The sequence below is a fragment of the Carcharodon carcharias genome, chromosome 1 (genome assembly GCF_017639515.1).
Source record: "Carcharodon carcharias isolate sCarCar2 chromosome 1, sCarCar2.pri, whole genome shotgun sequence".
NCBI classification, from domain to species: Eukaryota; Metazoa; Chordata; class Chondrichthyes; order Lamniformes; family Lamnidae; genus Carcharodon; species Carcharodon carcharias.
Genome location: NC_054467.1, coordinates 33,008,666 through 33,033,588, shown reverse-complemented (window position 1 = coordinate 33,033,588; position 24,923 = coordinate 33,008,666). Strand labels below are relative to the sequence as shown.

The following is a 24,923-nucleotide window of genomic DNA, read 5'->3' as shown; positions in this document are numbered from 1 at the left end:
CTGTGACATCAGGAGCTATTGTACATTTTCCTTGAGGTATTGAGATGAGATGTGGTGTACTTGTTTATATTAATAAATTCCTGAAAGTAACACATTGTGTTGAGGTCATTGATATGCTTTTCACATGATAACGGGCACCATTCCCTCTGGTGTCCCAAGAATCTGCTTTGGCCCCATCCTATTTCCCCTCTACATGCCACCCCTGCAGACATCATTGGAAAACACAGCATCAGTTTCCATGCGTATGGTGTCGAAACCCAGCTCTACCACTGCATCACCTCTCTCGATCTCCCCATTGTCTCTAAATTGTTTGACTGCTCATTTGACATCCGGTCTGGATGAGCAGAAACTTCCTCCAACTAAATATTGGTAAGACTGAAGTCTTTGCTTTTGGTGCCCTTCACAAATTCTATTCTTTAGCCACTGACTCCATCCCTTTTCTTGACAACTGTTTGGAGCTAGACCAGACTATTCTCAACCTTGGTGCCATATTTGACCCGGTGATGAATTTTCAACCACTTAATCATTTCATTACTAAGTCCACCTCCCTAATGTTGTATGGCTCTGTCCCTGCCTTACCTCATCTGCCATTGAAACTCTTATTCATACAAGTATTTTTGTAACTTCCTCCAGGCCTACAACCCTCTGGGGTATTTGCACTCCTCCAATTCTGGCCTCTTGCTCATCCCCGATTTTAATTGCTCTACCATTGATGGACATGCCATTAGCTGCTGAGGCCTTAGGCTCTGGCAGCAGTCCTTTTAAATCTACCTCTTTGCTAAGCTTTTGGTTGTCTACCTTAATATCTTCGTATGTGGCTCTGCATCAAATTTTGTCTGATAACACTCCTGTGAAGTGCTTGCCATATTTTGGTTTTGTTACGTTCAAGGCAGTGTATAAATCCAAGTTGTTTTTGTTACTGAATGAAAGGCACTATACAAATGCATTATATTGAAAATTCTATTTAATATATGCACATGACTTTCTTATTTAAAGTAATTAAAATAACATGTACATAAACTTTAGTTAAAGAACTGCATGTTGCATGGGTTAACAAAAAAGATTAATTTCCTGAAAGTAAAATTAAAATCAGTGAAAACTAGAGCTTCTTACATTTTCATAGCCTTAATAGTCTGTCAGTGGGGGAGAAATTAGCCCTTGTGTGCACAATTGCCTGTTGGAAAATAAGTGCAAAAAAGACTAACGAAAGGCTCATTGTGTTGCGCCTTATTTATATCTGTGTTATTTGTGCTGTCACATTGGTAAGGGCAGTTTTGCAGACATCCTAGCAGTCACCTAAAGCTGGAATTGTGGGCCCCTTAAAGTTCTAAATAGTTAAGAAGTGTTTCAGGTACACAGGAGTTAGCTTCTGATTCTTATGCCTTATACCCCTGTACTAAGTATTCTGCTCCAGTTAATTATACCGTGTTTAAATGCAGAAGTGTGTTTCTGTTGCACAGAAATCTACTTGTAAAGAGTTTATTACTAAAATCTTTTTAAGAAGAAGCTAATGGTGTGATTTCAAAGAATGTTTTTGAAGATGGAGTGGGCCACGGCAAAAGATGACTGGCATTTTGCCTTGTAAAGAGGCCTGTTAAATAGCTGCAGCTATGTTAGAAGCAGCCTGTTCTGTTAATCTAGCTGCTTAATCCATCACATCCGCTGTCTATTAAAAGTCTACCAGCCAGTTGCTGTGTTTTCATTTTATTAGTACAATGCATTTATTTCTATAGGTCAGGAACAGTAATGCGACTTCCATAGCATTTAAGTACTGCTGAATAATACAGATTGCTATTAACTGTGGTGCTTTGAGACCCTTTGCATTCAAGAGTAATTTTTTTATATTTCTGCACTATTATCACTACATCCATTAGGCACAGTATTTGAATATTCATGAAGATGTTCCAATGTTCTATGGTATACCAACCATCATTTATCTGCTGTGAGCCACAGTGATGGCCACCCCTAATAAGGATAAATGTCTTGGTGGAGACAGAAGGAGATAATACGAGAGAATATTGCATTTTGAAAAGAAAATAGTCCTTAACTCAACAGCAAATTGTTTTCCTTATTTAATGCCCTTTCTTTACTATTGCAATCCTGAGTGGTACTGTAACTCCATCCATTGTTACGTAACACAATTAACACTTCAAGGCAAACTTACTTTTTATGCAGTGTTTTATATTTTTTCAAATAAATATAAATTATGAAGTTACTTAAATGTGACGTCAACAAATCTTTCCCTTACCTTCCCAGTAGTTTTCATTTAATTCCAGTTTTCCTTCTCCACCCACACACGACATTTCCAAGAGTAAAGCACCTGTGCTAGCACCGAGAACGAATATAAAATTAACAAAGTTATTTTGAGCTGACATGATGACAAGTTATGGAAAAGCTTTGTTCTGGTGCAAAAAGAGATTGCATCACTGCTGTAGCTAATAACAAAAGAAGTGAGGTAAATGCAAGGAACTTTGGCTCTTTAACATGTTGATTCTTTTTTATACAGTTCCAGAGGGAGGTAGGTGGTAAGGTGAATGCAATTTTCAGTTGTTAATATCAACCTTTTTGAATAATTACTGCCCTCATTCCCATTGAGATTTTTTAATGATTCTGGAAAGGGTGTGTATAGGGCATGGCTAAAATGCCAGTCATTTTGATCATCAAGTGTAAATTTTGTGCTGCCTCACCTAGTCGCCAACGAACATAAATAAATGAAGAATGGCTGTAAATTTATAATTTAGCTCTTATGATGAAAAAATGCACGTGAATGGAATCGCAATGTATCCATGCACACTCTTGGCTGCTAGCAAAACACAAATTAAAGTGCAGTGGAAAAAAAGTTAATGACTTTATTGCTTTTAATATTGGCTACAGAAAGCTTGAGTAATCAAGACAGCCACTGGTAATATGAACCATAATCATCGTTTGAGTGGAAAATATGGTCAGTAAGTCTGCAGCTGTCATTTAAATTGGTTCCACTTAGATGTTTACCGCTGTCCCAGAAGCATATTAGGTTTCTAAATATCCCATCCAATGCATTGTAAGGCACGCACTAAACAAGTCTTTTGTGAAGCTAGGTTTGTAACCACACTGCTTTTTCTTCTTTTAGACACAAAGTTTTTTAAAAAACTTTTTTAGCTTCAGTTTTCTTTGATACAGTTTTCTGTACTGAACTTAGAGAGTACTCTGATGCATATTTACTTAATGAACTATTTTTATTGTTAAATAGCATGGAGCTTTGTGTTCTTTGGACACAACGGATGTGTGTAGTTTGGATAATCCAGAGGAAAACATTCAAATCAAACTTCAGAATAAACTGATTTAAATTTACTTTTCCTCATCAGTGATATCAATGAAAAATTGATTCATTTACAAATTTGATTGAGCACACTTATCATTGAAATTTATTTCTTTTGCAAACCAATTTTTTTGTTCTAGCTGTCCCGACTTGGTTGCTCAACTTCATCTTAAGTGAGGAAGGTGAGCAGAGGATCCAAAGCAAAGATGTACCTAGGACTGTTCTAAATGACAAGGGAAATAAGGAGTCACCCACGAGACTAGTCTGAAACACAGAAGCCAACAATATCTAGAGTAAATGACTTCCAAAAATATAGTAAAGACATATTGACTAAAGATGTCTGTTTCAAATTATGACGAAATACTTTCAATTGTGCATTTACTGGAAAGTTCCAAGTTTGATTGAACTGAATCAGCCAGGGTAGCAATAGAGGTTGAACAGTTGGCCTCAGTGACAGTGAACTGTGGAGTTAGGAATTAGCCTGTATTGCTGCTTCTGATTATTATCTATACATGCATGTCTGTTGACAGAATTTGTCTTAGTTATGACACCTCCCACAATTTAGTAGCTTGCTACCACTCTTGGCCTGAGTTTACACATATAGATTGACTACTGGATCAATATTCAAGAGTATAAGGTTAAGTGTGCTGGGGCAATTCAGGATCCTACTCCAGTTCTTGTCTCATGAGGTACATAGCATTGGCCTTAGTACTTCTCATGAGATTTCCAAAGTTACCCTTTTTCAATACCTGTTGAATCTTGCCAGATTAAACTAAGCCTTTTCTGTGATTGCTGCATTCCTGATTCTCCTGATTTACTGCCAAATGTACACTGATTTCTTATTACTAGCCACCCTGCTTCAATGTTTCCTCTAATTTCCGCTTGTTGTGCACTGCTTGTTTGTCGCAATGCATGCTTTCTTTAAGATTGCTGCATGGCAGTGCAAGTTGCATCTTAAAGAGAGCATTGTTTATGAGCAGTTGCTCTGTGGTATCTTCTGGACTGTTGCATGGCTGATCACCTGTGCAGCCTAGAGGAAACATTTCCCTGCTCTTCTTTGTAAACTGGAATGGGATCTTTTTGTTCACCAGACAGACCAGATAGGGCCTCTGTTTGTCATCTCATTGGAAAAACAGCATTTTCAACAGTGCAGCGCTCCCTCCGTTTCAGCCTACATTTTCTGCTCAAGTGGGCCTTGAACCAATGAGCTTCTGATTCAGCTAAGAGCGAGCCAAGGCTAATACATCAGCCTGGAGTTTGTAGTCAGTGGCAAGGGCGCTTGCCACTGAGCACAAAGTAATTTAGCAATCTCTCTGGTGAGAATTTCACCTCCAGTGCCAAGCAGTGGTACTGCAACTAATTGTAATGTTCTTTAATGGGCATTCATAGCATGGAACAGCAGTGATGACATGGCTATCCTAGCACCAAAGGATTTTCAAAGACAGGAAATATTAAAGCAATAAAAATCAGGTTTGTTTTGAATGAACCAAATTAAAGGTTGAGTCAGAGATAAAGATGAAGGTAAAATATTCTGAGAAACAGTTTTAAAAAAGGTTATTATTAAAAATTTAGCTTAGGGAAATCTTCTAATTAATCATGTAATAGCATTCCACAAACATAAAATTATTTTTTCAGGACAAGTTCTGTTGTTGATCTAATTTTATTAATCACATCGCTGCTAAAAGACGATTTATACCTCATTGAACGAAGTTTAACTTCTTACGGAGTTTCTAACAGTAATGCGGGAGCAGCAAAGTTGAAGTCCTTGCTGGTTCAGTGGTTGCTGACTCTGGGGGGGTGGGGGTTGTCCACCGTGCAGCTTGTGTTGGAACCCTGAGTGACAGACTGTAACTTAAGGATTTCTGTGCATCCTGAAGTTATGGTCAGTTGCAGAGGGGTAATGACCACGAATGTTGGCGGTTTACTGTCAACAGCCCCTTCCCCACCATCCACCACCAGTCAAGAAAAAAAATCTGGACTAATACTATTGATTTAAACAAGGAGGTGCCAGACTTTGCCAGAGTTGAGGGGGGCATTTGTGACATATGCTAAAATAGTTTATGAGACCAGCCTTGCTACTTTCTCTGCTCTTCCTCACTACTGACCATGATGGTTCTGCTCACTGAGGATCAAAAGTTGTTGGGATATAGTGAAATGTTATAGGTAAGGCCAACTTTCACAGTGTCAGAGTCAAATACACAACTTAGGTAACCAATGCTTCACAAAAATGAAGTACTTTTACCCAAAATTCAGTTTGCTATTGCTTCTGTTTTCCTTGGAACCTCATTTTAGATGAAGCAAAGAGTGAGTGAGCTTATTTCCTCACTAATGAAACCATAATTTTTATTGCCAATAATAAAGGGAACATGAATACACTTCTCTGATAAATGTGTGTCTTCCCTAAAGTTTTTAAAGGGTTAATAAAATTTCTTGCCAAAAGCTTGTTTTGTAAAAAAGCATGATTTTTCATTAATTGCCTTAAAAATGTATTTGCATTTATTAAGTAAGTCCTGAATAGAAATTAGAGTGCTGTTTTTTTTCAAATCTGGAGTTAAAAAGCTGTTCATCATGAAGCTGCCCGATTGTGTCATAAAAAAACCAAGTGGTTCACTGGTATTTAGGGAAACCCTGTATTGCCTTTATGGAACTCCAGTTCATGAACTCCAATCTTAAATGGCCTCTGTCGCAGCCTAGTAAGCCTCTCAGTTGTAACAAATGAGAATAAAATGTTCAAGAATGAGGCCATCACCATCATCTTCTAGGGCAATAAATGCTGGCCTTACCAGCAACACCCACAACCTGAGAATAATTTTTTGTTAGAAACAATTGATCTATCTTCTATGTGGACAAACCTGCCACAGAACAAAAACAATATAGAAAATGCCTTCAAATTAAGTGTGACATGAAAAGGAACCAGGGAATTACAGTGACAATGATAAAAAAAATGCTTAATTTATGATGAAGCTTCATTCTTTAAAAGAAACTTACGTCCTTGTTATTGACCAGTAAACTAAGGGGAGGATGATGGTGATAACGTTCGGGGTATGGAGGGGGAAGGGGAGGGCAGTGATGGGAGAATGTTACTATGATTACTTCATTATAGATGCAATGTTAGCGATATAAGCGTAAGGAAATTATGCTAAATGTCCATAATTTTTAATATTGCCACATAGATTTTAATGAACTTATTGGGTATTATCAGTAAGCAGTGTTTCTGCTTCTTAATCCTTCATGTTCCTTTCCTCAGATATCGCATTTCACTGATATGTGTTTGATTACTGTGCAATGTTATTTTAACAGTGCTCCTGGAGGATTCTGTTTAAAGTACACTGAAGCACAAATTTCATTTCCTGAACTACATTCCTTCTGGCAAATACATTAAGTAGATTGATCTGCAGCAGCTTGTAACCAGCCGAGTCGGTTTTCCAAAACGTTTCCTGTCTCATTAACTTGCTTTTAAATTGGTGAAGCTCTTGTTTCTGTGAATCATTAAAAAATACACTATGCACAGTCCTTTGAGAGTTGTGAATCATTTTATTATGCTGTTTGCTAATGACAAGTTGTATAACCATTCCTGTATATGTAACAGCACTGAGTGAAAGGCAGTGTAGGAAAGACAAGCAGGTTTTCTGTATGGAGAAACTTCAATTCTGTTGAAAAAATATGTTTTTTTGTTGCTGCTTAAAATCATAGTGGATAGTTTGGGGTAACAGATTGTGAAGTGAGTTGTTTGCTGATAAAACATGGGTAGTGAATTAATACAGTGATACACTGTAATGTGTGCACACGCAGATCAGACAACTGAAGAACATTTGGCAGTAAAATATTGGCAGGAAATCAAATTAAGGATGGTATAGGTTATGGAAAAGTCTCCAAACAAGCTTTGACATGTGACTTCCTTCAATAAGCTTTGCTTCCAAGGACTTCCTTTAGTTGGAGAGTTCCTCTCTACAGCAGAGTGCTCTGCTGGGGCTAAACCTAATCTGTGCTGTGGTGAGGTTTTTTTTCCCGATTTTTCTTTTAGAAAGCCAAGCTTACAATTCTTTTCTGCATTTTGTACCAGCATGCAAGGAACTGGTGGCTACAGCTCGTGATCGGAAACCAAATTCTTTTGTGCAGATCACTATCTTAAATCCTACACAACAGAGCCTGACAAGATACTCTAATACTGAAACAGTGGAGGTAAGTGCATTATTGGCGCTCTTGTATGTGCTTAACTTCAGTTGCCTTCTGTATATAAATTGTCTTCTATCTGCCTTGAAACACTTCTGACGTTTTGTTAGTGAAAAGAATGACAGCATTGCCACTCCAGAAAAGAAGGAGCAAGGCTGTAGTCTGCAGCTGAAACCTAACCTTTCAGCAATAAACAGTTCAAAACTTTGAATAAAGAAAGCTTGGTGTAAGCTCCCAGCAAACTGTATTAGCTCAATTTTGTTGCAGCTGTGAACTGTGCCTGGAAGCCTCGGCTGATTACATTTTTAATAGCTGATTTCATATTTTTAACCTTATTGCAGAGGATAGTCATAGCTTTAGTAAAAGGTTATGGAAATACCTTAGATTTTGACCTAAAAGTGGGAGGATTGTGACATGCCAATTTTGATACTGGCTGGCCTTTTTTTTTCACTGAAAAGGTACAGTTGACAGCAGGCGCATAATACTCCTGCCATCGACAACAATCTTCAATGTAAATGACACAGCCTCCTGCTACCTGATGCAAATAGAGGCCCATGGTTTACGTGCTGCTGTCTGATGCAGTTTCTCCTGGATCTGTCTATTAAGTGCACAGGGCCGATTCTGGGAGTCTACTTGCATGAATCAAGATGTGCTAACGTGTGATGATGTGATCATTAGGCTTGCTCATGTGTGCATTGTGCTCCACAGCCTCATTATGTCTCAGTATTCTTTGGTTTGTGTATATGTACAGAGATGCACTGTACATTTGTACCTATAAAACAGTCTCCAATCATGTACCTACAAAAATAGTGACGGCAGATTGCAAAAGAAATAAGGGTGAGTGGTGTGTAGAGATTAGAGGCCTCTTGTTTACGTATTGCTTTCACCAGACTCAATAGCATTAAAAGGCACTCTTTTATGCTTCCTCATAAAATGCAAATAGTAGAATGATTTCTCAAAAGTTTTGGATGGCATTCAGGGCAGTAATTTATTTTTAATACAGATTAACCACAATATAAACAAACTGAACAGCTTCTAGCTGTGCAACTGAAGGAAATTCTTAAAAGATTATTATTTTTTTAAAGTGTGAAAGATATTTCCCCAGAACAAAAAATGACAACTGCTGTGCTCCGTTACGTTGTGGAGAAAATGACAGGTGCTGAAGATGCTTCGTATGATCATTGAGCTCCCTGTAGACTGCAGATCCAGCTGCTGCAAGCTAAACCTTTGGTCAATTTGAGGCTGTGACTTCTTATTTGAAATCACTTGCTGTTCTGTTTGGTTCCAGCATTTCACTGCAAGGAGCCAGTTTTGATTTCACTGATTTCAGCAGATGATTGAAATGCAGCAGAACTGTTTTATTTAAAAAAGGCGAATTTTGCTCAATGAAACTATTGATCTAAGTTTCTGATTTTCAGGATTCCTGTGATAGGAAATGTACTTTCTGCAGGAACCAGTGGAGGAAGTGCAGTTATAGATCAAAGGGTTGATGTTGCTTGGTAGAAACTGAAATGTTTACAGAAATTCCTAGGCTGAATAAACTGGTGCATAAATCTGTATAAATTGTATCCTTTTTTGAATAATAATTTTTTAAAAAACTAATATGAATTATATTTGGGCTCTTCAAGCAAGTGCAACATGAAGCAAATTTAGATTTTTCTTTTCATAATCACCCTTCGTTTTCTCCCCTTCACTCTTGAAGGTGCTGAATCATGCTGGGTGGAGTTCTGTGGATGATGACATCCTGCCAGAAGAGAACTCAATCAATCATTCTTTATGTGGGACACCAGACTGTTGAGTGACAACAGGCTTCTTGGCTATGTGGCAGGCATTACAGGCTATCCTTTCCTCATCCAGCAAAGTCTATAAATAAGAAAGAAAAGAAAGGCTGGCATTTACACAGCACCTTTCTTGATCCAAGGAGGTCCCAAAAGCACATTGCAGTGCTTTTGAAGTATAATTGCAGTTGTAATGTAGGAAACCCAACAGCCAGTTTGTGCATGGCAAGGCCCTACAAATAGCGAAGTGACAATGACAAGTAATAAAGTAGGAATAAGCACCCGGAATAATGGTTGATCTACAATGCTTGTACTGACGTTATTGATGAGATCAGCTAACTCTGAATAGATCTACTTTGTGACTTTCCGAGTCTGCATGGCTCAGTTCAACAGTGGCCATTTTCCATTTGAGCTACTGGGGGAACTTTCCCAAAATTAAAGATTTTGAAATTGCTGAACCTTTTTTCTCCTAGGTCTTACATGAAATTGTTAACATTTTTTGTGGATTTTGCCTTATAATTTTCCTAAACCATGTTAGTTTAGTAAATAATCTAATATACTGAAGAAAGTATACATCATTGTGTTTACAATGAAATTTGTTAAAATGTTAGTTTCCTTTGTTGTTCCAAAGATCTTGCATTTGCAAATTATTCAAAGATTTAGAATAAACTGTTTTTCAAGCATATTAAAGTGAGATAGAATAGTATGTCCACTATGTAAATAACTGTTTCAGCATTCAGAGATAAAGATACAGAGCACTCTTATCGCATTAATTAATCAGACATGGGGGAGGTGGACCTTACTCTGTATTTACATTACAGGGCAGTCAGCCCTTGTTGGCGGATTGGCAATGTGAATGAAGCTGCTAGTTGGGATTGTGCACACTAACAAATTAGGTTATTTAGATGGTGCCTCAGTGGCAGTACTGCTTCTGACAACATTGTTACACGAGAGGTGTTCTTCAGGAAATAGTTCTCCAATATAAATGCTTGTCAGCCTACCATTTTCCACTCCTCATTAAATTTCAGCTCATCTGAAACTCTGGCTCCATATTCTAACTTACACCAAGTCCCATTCATCCAATACCCCGATGCCCGGTGATCTACATTGTCTCCCAGTCCAGCAGCACCTTGAGTTGCAAATGTTTATCCTTGTATTCAAATCCCTCCATGACTTTGCTCCACCATATCTTTGTAACCTCCTTCAGCTCCACAACTCTATGTTCCTGCAACTCTGGCCTCTTGTGTATCCCTCATCTCCTTCAACCCATGCTTTAGCTGCCATTGGTATTCCCTCTTTAAAGTTATCCATCTCTGTATCTCTTTCTCTTCCTTCCTTAAGGACACTCCTTAAAACCTACCTCTTTGATCAAGCTTATTATAGTCACCTGTTCTAGCATGTCCTTATATAGCTTGATGTCAGACCTTGTTTGATAACGCGTCTGTGCAGTGCCTTGAGACACTTTACTACTTCAAAGGCACTAAGATGTTTTGTTTATATATTATTTTTATCAGCTTTACTGTTGATTGGGAGGAAAAGGTTAACTACCCAGCTACTACCTAACTGGCAAACCCTCAAAGTCTTTCCCCATCATATTCTTTTTGGCAATATTCACCCTTGAATCATGCCTAAAGAGAATGCACAGAGCAGTTGTGTGAATAGTCCTGGCAATTGTTTCTTATCATATACTGAAATATTTCCAACTTCCCATGTATCCAGAACTATTAAAGATTTTTTTCAATTAAGTAATCTTCTAAAAACTGCAAAACGTGGCAGCATTCATAAATATGGATACCTACAAAACATAAAATAATAAAATCCCATTGAAAAGTTAATTTTCACTCATTTTGTACCTTGTCTCCTGTGGTATCGTTGTCTTGTATTTTATTCTTCACAAAAAGATTTATACATTTTGTGCCAAACACATTCCCACTGCGAGCTTACATTAATGGCCCAACTGATAAACTGTCATAACTTCCAAGATTCAAGGTTCAATTTCCAGCTCTAGGTTTTTGACCTATTGCCATAGTTTTATTAAAATTTAAATGTTACTAATTTTGGACTATTTTTGATGTAGAGAACAGCCAGCATTGTCTTTAATTGTTTGGCTTTTTTTAATCAAAGGGCAGCCAAAAATCTCATACATGCTGTAAACACTGGCTCTTTTATTATCCCTTTTCTGAGTGTTTAAGTAAAAAGCAGAAAACAGAAAACCCTTGTTGCAGTTGCTTGGCTAGCTTGGAAAATTAACAAAAAAAGATTGAGGGAACGAAAGAGAGGAGTCTCAGAGCAGCATGATAGGGTGTTGCTTTGATGGTCTTACATGCTGTGTTGTGGAATGGTAAAACACAGGTTCCCTATGTGATAGATACATGATCTGAGCTTAAGGAAAAGCCATGCAGTAGAGGCCAAGAGAGGAAAAAATGTGGTTTGTAGCAGCTGCTCATTAAGGTGGACTGTGTGAGGTACTGTTGAGCTTCTTGTGTTGACAGATGCCTGAGAGCAAATCACTATGCCCAACTTAATGATGTCCATTATTATGGGATGTCCAAAGGGAGGTGTGGAAAGTTACATTTAAAATATTAAAGGGGGATAAATATAAGCCTTGGCTAGATGCTCACTGTCACCACCATTTTGTGAAACTTCAACTGTATCATCGAAAAATGAAATTATCTAATAATACACAAAAATGATTCAGCAGTACTGGGGCACTCAATGAAGAATAATGAGATACAAGTTAAATTGTATAAGAAAGGGTTGACAAATTAACTTACTTTCAATATGGTAAAGTATGGTCATTACTGTGAGTTGGCTAGAAATTGTGTCTTATGGCTTACTCTTGAATATTTGGTTTGTAGCAGGTATTAACTACAAACTGAAACTGAAATTAGAAAGATTTGTTATAACGTGGCAGGTGATGTGTGCCAGATGGACCAAATCCACCAGGGAAACTTGACCACGCTATCACATAACCTGCAAATTGGAATTGGTGCTGGAAATTGGGATTACAATGTGTGGCTAGTTTCTTTGTCATCTTTTTCTGGCCAGCACAGGCATGATGGGCTCAATGGCCTCTTTCTGCATGTAACTTTTCTATGGTTCAAATGATTTTGCAATTTCTATTTATTACAAGAAGATTTGTGCACTGAATTCCCAAGTAATGAGTCCACTAACACCTTTAGAGATTTTTAAAAACTAAATTAATACATTTATTAACAAAAGAACAGATTTCAAGCACATACGTAAGACAGCTGTTATTTAATACTACAACAAATCCCAAAATCCCTAATTAACTTGACTCCCACACCCTCATTAAGGCGACAGTCCAAAATAGATTTTAAATTTAGATAAGCAAGCCAACAAGTTTACCACTGCACTCATTCGACAGTGGAACTCCAAAGGCTTTCCTCCACCTTTGGTTACTGGACACAGCGGACTTCTGCAAAAGTGGCTGGAGGCTTCCCTAAGGCTGTTTTAGATGGCCTTTTTAGATCTTCCATGGCCCTCCAAAATAGCCTTCCATTCTTCTTTATATATGTTTCTCTCTCTTTAATCTATAAATTCCATTGTCCTATATCTCTTTGGAAACTTATTATTCCCATAACATAAAAATCTTTCATGTTGCCGATATGCTCAGTGCCTTTGGGAAAAATAAACATACTGCTTGGCCTTGCTTATCTTGTTCATTGTTAACATCCTATCATCCCTTTGAAACCTAAACAACTCCTTCACTTTCCTTCACACCCAACATGCTGCCCTCATCCATGTTTACTCATTAGCATTTCAAATGCCCTTTACCCCTAATTTCTTTTGAAAATCTCAAGCTTGCAGTCTATCTGACTCTAATTCAATTAAATCACACAGACAAAACAAAACCATGTACACTCACACCCATAAACCTACTTTACAATAAACCACGATAATATAATGAAAAAATGTTAGTTTCACAACAGATTATATGGAGTTATGTTAATTAAGATGTGAAGAATATTACTGTATGGATTGCAGACTGGTTCCACTGATGTCCCTCTGAGAAGTTTTCCCTCAGTTTTTTTTCTGCAGTCAATTATAATACAATCTCCATGAAACAGAAAAAAAACATGCTTCCCTAAAATAGGAGAACATTTCATAGAGGTGAGCATGTTGCGTGCTGTACGTACTGATTTCTGATATCACAGCATGTTGGTTTCATATGAATAACTTGATTGATGGCAAGTTACGCAGATGAAGAGGTTACTGTTTGAAGCAGGCACCAAAGATGAGCCATTTTCATATATGTATTAATTATACCAACATATGGAAAGGGAGGATACCAACTATTCTATAAGTTTGGCCCATACTGTTGTATGCAACTTACGTATACCATGAGTCCCATTTGTCTGCCCCTCCCTCCCCACATCCTGTCCGTAACCTCCTAAATGAGACATAAAAACATTAAAAAGAGTGTACCAATTTAGCATGAATAACTCCGTGAAATCCTGAAGGTAATCAAACCAGATTCAGCAGATCCCAGTAACTGTTTGCCACCTCCCCAGTACCACCTGCCTTTTTTATGTTGATATCAGCCATTATTAAAAACTTTCAGAACTTTTAGAAATGTTCCACTACATTTTTAATGTTTTGTCATGGACTGAAGGGGGATTAATTTAAACAGCCCTGGTTTATCCTCTAACTAGCTGTCTGTAAACAGAAAGGTGTTTTTGATTTCTGATTTCGCCCTTTTATAAGTGGTGGTGTTTTTTCCCCAACCCTTTAGTGTGGAATGATCCAATCCTCTATTAATAACCCCATAGTAAACTCAAGATAAGGTAAAATAAAAGGGTTGGTTTATTTTACACACACAAAGTGTGGGAAAGGGGCCTTGCATCGTCCGCCACGATAAAAAATTAGTTATGGTTTCACGTGAGTCCAGAGTGCAGAATCAAAAGTCCAATGGTGTATTCCTTCAGAGGTTAGCAGGGTGAAACTGTTGCAGGGTGATCCGCCTTTCCAGAAGTGATGACTTCCACGATGGGAGAAGGCACATAGAGATGAATTGGTCTTGAAGGCGCAGATGCAGAAGTCCCTATGTTTCAGTAGATACAGAAGTTCCAATGGTTATCCAAAGATTACGGGGAGAAGGCGGGAGAATGGGGTTGAGAAACTTATCAGCCATGATTGAATGGTGGAGCAGACTCGATGGGCCGCATGGCCTAACTTTTGCTCCTATATCTTATGGTTCCAGTAGTTCACAGTTTAGATCACCTGAACAGAGCTCTTCCTGCTGCTACCTGTTGGATGATAAAATGGTAGACTGCCTGGGTTCAGTTCCACAAGACAAGATTACAGGTTCTAGCAGCTTGGGGGAGGTCGTGTGACATTCCTCCAACTTCTTCTCCTAGGTGTTGGACAGAAGATGTATTTTTCAAGCCTGGAATATTGAGGTGCTTAATAGAGAATTGAGGGTCCCTTTTGTCCTTTACAGACATATAATCTCCATTGGTCAGAGCCCTGCCTTAGAAATGCAGAGAGGATTGGTGCATTTTTTTGGAATGTGATTGTTGCAGTCACAGAGGGCATTAGCATCTCTTTGAAGATAACTAGGTCCTTGCTGGTTTCTGAAGGTTAGAAATTCCCCTGGTGTGAGTCTAGTTAGGGTAAAGCCTTGTCTATTTAAAAAAAAATTATACAGTAGTCAGGTCGACGTATATATATATAAAAAAATATATTTTCCTTCCTGTCTTCTGGCCAAGGCAGTTTGCAGCAAATCTCCATTCACGAACAGTGTTCAGTCAACAAGTGCGTCATTAGTTGCCTTTCTATTTCGATTCTTCTGTGGCTTGTTCTTTCCTCCATGCCTTGTTCAACCTTACCTCTGCAACCTCCTCCAATCTTATATTCCCTCCTTGCATTCTTTGGTCCTCTGACTTGAACCTTTTTTGTCCTCTCCATGAATGACCTTTGGTGACAGAACCTTTAGCTGCCTTGGCCTCATTCTTTGAAATTTCCTCTTGAAATCCCTTCGCAGCTCCACTTTTCAATACCTTCTTGAAATCCACAGTTACCATGCCTGGTCTTTCTGTCCACATTTCATCATAATCCGTTTTCTTGTTTATCCCCATCTGCAAAGTTGTTTAGTATTGAAGGCACTTTATAAATTTGTGTTGTTCATGCTGGTTTAGCACTTCTGTATGGCTTGAGTAAAATCTTCCCAGACTGTTTCCTCTCAGCTCAGAATGCAAATAGATGCATTTATTACATCATATAGAAGATACTTGATAGGAAGCTGTTAAAATTGATTCCATTTGTACGGAAAAATGGGAACTTGAGCACTGCAAAATAGTGCATTAACTTTGGAAAGAAAATAGGCTGATATAGGCAAGTATATATGTATGTATATAAAAATAGGCCAGTGCAAAAAAAAGAGTTGAACACATTTTTTTCCTGAAAATATATAAATAAACTTGCTGCAAAACAAGCAGGAAGAACACTGTGTTGCCCTAGTTCGTAGATAATATTAAAGATCACAAACTGTTTTTTGACTTTAGATTTGCTATCTCATTGAGGATAACTAGTGTGGAAAGTAGGAAATGGCCTAATGCTGCATTTCCTTCTGAAATTTGGGTTGTGGGACATTGTTGGTGCAAAACAGAGAAAACTCTATTCTGCTGCTGGCTCTGCTGTTCCTTAGCATGGGATGCTTGAAGCTTGACGTTAGGTACCTGAAATTAATTTCCTTACCTAATGAAGACAAAAAGCTACCTTTTTTGAAAAATGTGTCTGGCCCCTGCGACCTTGTTCATTTCACTGGTTTAAACTGTAAAAAAAAACTTGATTGTTCATTCCTCCTCCTCCAGATGCCATGCCCTAAGAGGGTGTTGGTGACTGTGGAATTCCATTGGATTTATCCATGATTATGTTTGGCAAAGTACTGCAGTATGGCTGACCAGGAAGATCTCCTACTCTTTACCACCTGCCATCAGGATTTACAGGTTGATAATCAATATGCATGCACCTTCCGTAGCCACCAAGTCCTGAAGTAGGACTTGAGTGCGGAGCATCTGGCCCAGAGGTTGGGACGCTACTACTGCACCACTAGACCTCCCTGATTGTTAATTACATGGTTCCGATCAATTAGTGTCATAAACTAGTATGAAAAAATTAAAGATTACAAATGCAGCCAACACTAAAATTTAACTGTCCTCATTCTGAATTTACCTGTTTTAAAATTAGAATGCCAAGTTAGCCTGAAAGCAACAAACATCGAATCAGAAAATTACAGAAGTAAAGGAGACTGTGACCACAAAATCGTGTTATATTACAGTAAACGATGGGCATCAAAAAAATACCAATGATACTGTATAATTAAGGAGATAAAGAATTGGGATCTAACAATTCGAAATTGAAACAAAAGTACTATGAAAATTGGGCCTGATCCTCAAATGTAGTATGATGACCATGTAATCAGAATTAACTGCCTCTTTTTTTTAAAAAACATTCCTTTGGATGGACAAATGGCAGCTAACAGCCCAGTGTTTAGATTTAGTCTCTCTCATAGTTGACTCTAGCAAGATGACATATTTAGAGACCAAAGATTAAAAAAGTTCTCCCTAGTACCATTAGTTCTTACAGTATTGAAGATTTTAATGTTGGAGCTTCAAGCCAGTGTTGTGCAATTCATATGCAAGCACTACTGGCTTTACACCATCACTTCTAGAGCTGTCTTTGCAGAAACATAAGAGTGAAGCGGGCAGGTTAATACGTGAGCAGGGAAATGGGATATTCGGATATTCTTCATGTTTTTGGGGCAGCTTTATGTAAACATTTTCAGTAAAAAAATGGCGTTCAAATCAATTTTTTGTGTTTTCACATGCATATCATTATGATCCAGTAAGGGACCAATATTGTTTTGTTTAAGGCATACAAAGTTTGAAACCCTAGTTATCTACTAAGAGAATAAAACCACAAGATTTAATTTTAAACAAACAAAATAAGATTTACTGTACGAAGTGTCATGACCACAGATCCTATCCCCGAATTACTTGTGGGCTTATTGAACTTTTAAGTAAGACATGTGTTTTTTAAAAAAGGACATACAGGCAAAAGCTGGCTGAGGCTGTAAGGTAACCACTTGCTGGAAAATTCCTATGTGGATTACTTGACCAGCTAGTTCGGAGAGAATGAAATATTGCACCTAAAAGGTGTGACATGGTCTACTTCGGACAGAGGCACTTCAAAGGACAAGATACAATGCAAACTTAACTGCAATCTCCTGTGGTTGCAGAAATAATGAAGAATGATTGCCATCTCATCCAAAGCCACCTCCTACTGAGTTATATCCCAAACTGTGAACATGAACTGAGTTGATCAGAAAACAGATCTGGGTGAAGGTCATGTTTGTTTTTCCCTTCCAGGAAGGGGTTTAAAAAAGCCACTGCAAACCCTAGTTCTGTGTGCTAGTCTGGTGTTTTGGTGTGTGTGTGCATGCTGTGAAGGTCACAGTGGAAGAACACCAACTGTGCTTGTAGGTTAAAAAAAAACTCTCTTTCTGATTGCTGGGAGCAAGTTGCAAGTCACTAAAGCCACAGTCGAAAAGGCAACAGGAGAACTCCTTTAAGGAAACCTACAGAACCAAGAATCTCCAACCCAACTGCTCAACTGTCAAAGTCAGCATTACCGGAATCACCCCAACTTAACGGCCACAACCTTTCGCCACCTACTCCTCACGGACAAGCCAGAGGACTGATTCATATACTATTTTTAACTTTTATTTTTGGACTCAATTTCTCATTTCTAATCTGTGTGTAGGTGTGTTGTTTTTATTATTTTTCCTCGCGTTTAGTGGCTAACAATCTTTCTTTGACTCAAGGCACCCTGGTTAAATTGGCTCCTTTTTAAACATAAATACATTTGGATTGGGAAAAGGTATCCACGAGGGAAGGAGTCCTTTTTGAATTAACCTCATTGCAACCAACCGAGGGGGTTGAATAAAGAAAGGGAGCCAGTTCATTCCTCCTCACCAGGGAACGTAACCATTTGGGGTGCCTCGTCCAGGATCACAACAAATTGGTGGATCCTCACCCAGGGACCGGTCGTAACAAATTGGGGGCTTGGTGCGGGATTTGTTCCCACAATCGAAACAAACAAATTAGCATTGGGAAAGTAAATTGTTCCTTTGAAACCAATTTTAAAAACTGTACTATTAAAGAGTAAAAATGTCCTCATTTGATGCCGGTGCTTTTCTAGGAGAATAAGGGGTAAGTTACTTTTGAGGATATAAAAGTTCTGTCCCCTGAACAGTTAAAAGATTTAGCAAGGCATTTAGGATTAGAATTTCGCCCGAAAGCCAGAAGTTTTAAAAGGGGTGGCCAACAGTCATCAGGTGGAAATTGAGGATGATGAAACGGATAGAGTAGCGGTAGAGAGATTAAAATTGGAGCAGCGGAAATTAGAACTTCAGGAAAGAGAAACGGGAATAAAGGAAGACAGGAAAGGGCATGAAGAGAAGAGAGAAGATGGGGTCTTAAACTAAAACAGCTTGAGCTGAGGGGCAGGAAGCCTACTTGTGTCCCTTGAAGACACCACTAGCTCAGACTTAAGGGCTGAGGCATCCCGACTTGCTTGCTTAAGTCTCAAGTTTGATGAAGCTGAGGTGGAAGCCTTCTTTACCCCTTTCGAGCTGTTAGCATAGCAGTTAAATTGACCAGTCCAACATTGGTCCTTATTACTGCAAAGTAAACTTTCAGGAAAAGCTGATGAGGTTCACTCCCTCTTGTCTGAGGAAAGTGTCACTGACTATGAGGCAGCAAAAAGGGCTCTGTTAAGTATGTACTAGTTAGTGCCGGAAGCATACCATCAGAAATTCTGTACCCTTAGGAAATGGCCTTACCAGACGTACCTGGAATTTGAAAGGCTTAAGCAACTTGCTTTTGACCAGTGAGAGCAGGCACTTAAAACAGAAGACACTTACGAAAACCTCCATGAAATAATTCTCCTTGAGGAGTTTAAAAACCCATAGCCTTCCCAATAAGTACACACCTAGAGGAACAGAGGGTAACAGGAGCCAGGCAGGCAGCCACACTGGCTGATGATTATGAGCTGATCCATAAACCCTTGTTCCAGAAGAGACCCTCCCCTAGTCACCCCAACTGAGGGGGAGAGTGATAGAAAAGAGCGCCCATGGGAGAGAAGGAAATGCTGGGGGCCCTCCTCAGGGCAGAAAGGGTGGTGCTGAAATGAAAAGTGAAGCCAAGAAGCCTGTCTGTTTTAACTGCAGAAAGATAGGGCACCTCCAGGCAAATTGCTGGAGGTTACTGGAAAAACCAATGGGATTTATCGGGGCAGAGAATGGGAGTCAGTCAGAGAGCATGGAAGGCCACGCTATGGCCCCGACTGTGGCTGCGAATCCCAGACAAGCTCCATCAGTGGAGGCTGAAGTGCTACTGCAGACAGAAGATCCTACGGTCTGGTTATCTGAAACCTTTTTTGGGTGTCTATAAGACTATAAGGAGCTAATAAATAGATCTTCCTTGGTATCAAGGAAGCTGATCCATTGTTAAAAACATTAGCTCAGACTGCACACACTGAAGCTGAGGCAGAGGCAGTCCTGAAGGCTACTACATTAAAAATGAGGTGCTGATGAGGGAAAAAAAGAGGCCACCAGTATATCCTTACCATCATGGACATGGCTACCCACTTCCCAGAGGCTGTTCCTCCGAGCCATATCTGCCAAAACAGTGGTGAGGGAATTCACCCAATTCTTTACCAGGTATGGTCTGCCCACTGAGATCCAGTCAGATCAGAGCTCAAATTTCATGTCCAAGATATTCCAGAAAGTCATGGGTAACATGGGTGTGACCCAGCTAAAGTCTTTAGAGTACCACCCACAGTTGCAGGGGTCACTGGAGTGGCATTACTAGACCCTAAAAACTCTGATCAGGGCATATCGCCATGAGTACCCCCATGACTGGGATAAAGGATTGGTTTCCTTCTGTTCACAACCAGGGGTTCACCCAATGAGTCCACCGGTTTTACTCTATTTAAATTAGTTTACGGGCACCAACTGCGGGGGCCTCTGAAACTAATCAGGGAGAGGTTTTTGGAACAGAAGGAGGAAGCCTCCATGTTAGACTATGTAGCAGTGTTCCTGGAGCAACCCATGAGAGCCTGTGATGTGGCCTGATAACACTTGAAAACCCCCCAGACAGCTATGAAAAACAGGCAGACAAACATGCCAGAGCCCAAACCTTTCAGCCAGGAGACTATGCGTTAGTGCTCCTACCAATACCAGGTGAACCCTTAAAAGTAGGTTCAGTGGCCTGTACAAAGTAGCAAAGAAGCTTGGGGAAATAAATTATTTAATTGAGACCCCAGATCAGGGAAAAAGCAAAGGCTGTGTCACGGCAACATGATAAAGTGATATCATAGCCGAGAAGGTGACAAGCAGGTGACTGTCTGTCCCATTGCCACTGACCTATGATGTGGGTAGCAGTGGGGATGAATTGGAGGGAGATGTGGGCTCCTACTAACCAGATAACCAACACAGAGATACTAGCAAACTTAGACTCCTTATTCACCCACCTAAGTGCAGAACAGCAAGCAGACTTGACATGGCTGCCCACTGCATTTAAAGGCTAATGCAGGGACAGGCCATGCGGCACCACACTAGTTCTATATGATGTGGATGTGGATGAGGCCCCTCCCGTAAGGCAGCAGCCCTATCGTCTAGGCCCAGAAAAGCTGGTCCAGATTCAGGAGGAGATTAACTACATGCTGGAGCACCAACTAATAGAACTTAGCAGTAGTAGCTGGAGCTCCCCAGTTGTGCTCGTGCCCAAGCCGGGTGGCTGCACAAGACTCTGCATTGACTACTGAAAAGCTAATGCAGTGACCAGAGCTGACTCCTACCCGATATCCCAACTGGAACACTGCAGAGATAGGGTAGGTAAAGCAGCCTACATTACAAAGAAAGATTTACTCAAGGGGTACTGGCAGATTCCCTTGACTGTCCGCACGAATGAAATCTCCGCCTTCATAACGCTGGATGGGTTATACCAGTGTCAAGTCATGCCATTTGGATTCCGAGATGCTCCAGCCACTGTGCAAAGGCCGATGAACCAGGTGGTGGCTGGTTTAGCTAATTGTGTGGTGTACCTAGATGACTCCTAGTGTACAGTAACACCTGGAAAACTCACTTAAGACAACTGGAAACCCTCTTCCAGAAAGTACAGTCAACTGACCTAGTGGTCAACCTCACAAAGAACGAGTTTGCTAAGGCTCAAGTGACCTATCTAGGACACGTAGTGGGTCAAGGACAAGTACTCGCCAGGGCTGTAAAGGTACAAGTAGTAGCACAGTTCCCCATTCCCACAACAAAACGGGACATCATGAGGTTCTTGGGGATGTGTGCGTTCTACTGCAAGTTCGTCCCAAACTTCAGCACAGTATGCTGACAGTACTACTACAGAAAAAAGCAAAGATAGTATGGACTGAGAAATGCCAGACAGCTTTTAAAAAGATGAAGACCATTTTAATAGGTGAGCCTGTGCTTGCAGCTCCGAACTTTAACCAGGCACTTAAAGTAGCCATCGATGTGAATGACATCAGGATAGGGGCTGTCCTCCTCCAGAAAGAGGAATCAGGGATAGAGACACCACTTGGGTACTTCTCCAAAAAAAAACTAAACAAGTATCAGAAATGGTACTGCACAATAGAGAAGGAAACCCTAGTTTTATTACTGGCTCTCAAACATTTCGAGATATATGTCTGAAATAGATACAGAGAGACCACCGTCTACACTGAGCACAACTCCTTAAACTTTGTGGAGAAGTTTAAGAAACAGAATTCCAGGTTATTCCATTGGAGTTTGTTTCTCCAGCTGTACCACTTAAAAATCACACACATTGTTGGGAAATCAAATGTGATTACAGATGCCCTGTCCAGAACCTAAAGAAGCCAAGTTAGAACTGAAGACGTAATATTGACCAAGGCTAGGAGAATGAATGTGTGTGTGTGTGTGTTTGTTGTTCTATATTTATTTATTTTTTCACCTTTTGTAATGAAATGAGAATGGAGCTCATTTCATTCGTCGTGTGGGGAAATGTCATGACCATTGGATCATAGCCCCGAATTACTTACGACATATTGAACATTTAAGTAAGATGTATTTTTTTTAAAAAAGGACATACAAGCAAAAGCTGGCTGAGACTGTAAAGTAACCACTTGCTGGAAAATTCCTATGTGGATTACACTTGACCAACTAGTCCAGAGGACGGAATGTCTCACCTAAAAAGGCGTTAAGGTCTGCTTCAGACAGAGACACAGCAAAGGAAAAGATGAAATGTAAAAACTGAACTGTAATCTCCTGTGGTTGCGGAGTTAATGAAGGCTGATTACCATCTCAGCAGAAACCATCTCCTGCGAGTTACATCCCAGATTGTGGACATGATATGAGTTAAAAGAAATCAGTTTCTGGGTGAAAGACATGTTTGTTTTTTCCCCTCCAGGAATACACAAGAAAATGGTTTAAAAGCCAACTGCAACCCTGGTCTCTGTGTGTTAGTTTTGGTGGCCCAGGCTTGGTATGTGAGGGTGTGCTGTGAAGGTCACAGCTGAAGAACATGAACCAGGCATTCCTGCATTTGCAGGTGAAAGAAAATACTCCCTCTGATTGCTGGAAGCAAGTCATAAGTCAGCAAAGCCACAGTTGAAAAGGACACAGGAGAACTCCTTTCCGCTAACCTGCAGTACCAAGAATCTCCAAACCAACTGCTCAACGGCCAAAGTCAGCACTACTGGAATCATCCAATTTAACAGCTGCAACATTTCACCATCTACTCCTCATGGACAAGCCAAACACTCATTTGTATATCTATTTTAGCTTTTATTTTTGGACTCACTTCCCATTCCTAATCTGTATGTATGCATGTGTACAAATTTTATAGTCAACAGCGTCCTATCATGCTTCTTATATATGATGTAATAAATCTATTTGTGTTCTGATTGAGCTTCCTTAATGGCTAGATGTAGGGCCACTGGAGTGTATTTTTCAGCCAGTGGGATCAGTTTCTTAAATATGGAAATTGGGGGTGGGGCGGGGGGACGTAGATAATGTTTTTGCTGGATCTGTCCCCAATTAGTGCAGCATGTGACCTTCTGATTGGCCAGTTTAACTGGCATGGAGAGCGCTCTCATAAATTGTACAAGAACTGCATTTGTCTGTATTTTAAAACATATTACAATGCCCTATCATGATTTCCCACCTATTTACAGCAACATTCCGCTTTGCCTTCTATTCACCCATTAGAAGTGCAGGAAAAGGGATGTTCCTTATAATAATTGCGCTCTTAAAGTGCTTGTTTTGCATTTTAATTTGAACTATTTTCAGTGTCTGTTCTACTGATTCTTTTTGCTATTCCACAGTATTTTTTGCACTTTTGTTATCAGAATATTTGGAATTGGATATTTAGTTGTAAAAGAAGGTAAATAATGTATTCAGAACGACTGGAAGTATGATTGTACTTGATGAATTTAAGAGAGTTCAGACAGGACGATACAAGTAAAGGAAGGACTAAAGGGGGCTTTTCTACTGAAAAGCAACAGGACCAGGCCCAATTTCACCACATTGTTATATTTCCAAAAGTACGGGGGTCACTAATGGAAGTCATGTAGCTATGTGAGCAGCAGATTCCTGCTTCCTGTCTTTTGGGCACTGTGACATCCAGTGCTTTCTTTTCAAACTCACTAACTGCATCCTCTGAGATTTGTGTAGCTATAATGGAGCTTTCAGATCTTAATGAGAGGAACTTGCGATGCTGAGTGATGCTATTTTAATCTGTGTCATTGTCAGTGCTGATAGACTGCTCTTCCAAACTACAGTGAAGAAAAATGGGAAAACCATACACCACCAACAAATGGTATTTGTATGGTACCTTGAACATTTCAAGATGCTGCATAGGTGCGTTATCAAACACAATTTGATACCAAGCTATGTAAGGAGATATTAGCTGAGATGATCAAAAGCTTGGTCATATAGGTATGTTTTAAGGAGTATTTTAAAGGAGGATAGAGAAGCAGAGAGTGTAAGGATGGAATTCAAGAGCTTAGGGCCTTAACATCTGAAGGAGAAAAAGATGGGAAGCCAGACAGGAGTGTACTGGAATAGTCAAGTCTAGAGCTAACAAAGGAATAGGTGAGGGTTTAGGCAGCAGATGAGCTGAGGCAGGGAGGAGTTGGGCAATGAGGTGAAAATTGGTGGTCTTCATGATGGCAGAACTGTGTGACCAGAAGCTCATCTATGCCAGATATGATACCAAAGTTTCAAACAGTCCAGTTCAGCCTCAGAAAATTGCCAGGAACAGGAGTTTGTGACAAGAGGCTAAAAATATTGGATCTGTTAGTGTTTTATGTGGCCCAGTCATTTTGAAGTGAATGGTTAAACTAGTTGTCCACTATATATGTTCAAATCTGTATCCCTTAGACTTACAGGAGTGGAATTGAAGGGTCATACTGGGGTGGCAACCAGGGTGAGAGAAAATAATTGTTTTAATGGGCACCAGGGTGGAGGTGTGAATGTGGCTGAGCAGATTGGTGGCTGTAGAAATGTCATGGTGAATAGGCAGTTTGAGAATTTGAAAGTGGAGTTGTAAGTGAATTGGGAGAGAGGTTTGCCAGGAGACAGAATAGCATAAAATAAA

The 24,923-nt window shown here is 39.6% G+C and overlaps 1 protein-coding gene across 2 annotated transcripts in view; it reads left to right on the top strand.

Annotated features, from left to right (window-relative positions):
• The window catches only part of inpp4b (inositol polyphosphate-4-phosphatase type II B), a 900,896-nt gene that overhangs the window by 407,419 nt on the left and 468,554 nt on the right, over positions 1 to 24,923 (top strand). The window contains exon 7 of one of the 2 annotated variants that reach the window (XM_041213287.1): positions 7,362 to 7,480. In XM_041213287.1, coding sequence (XP_041069221.1) covers positions 7,362 to 7,480 — 119 coding nt within the window. Of the gene's footprint in view, positions 1 to 7,236; positions 7,481 to 24,923 lie in introns of those variants that run through there. The other variant, XM_041213212.1, reaches the window with a different exon arrangement.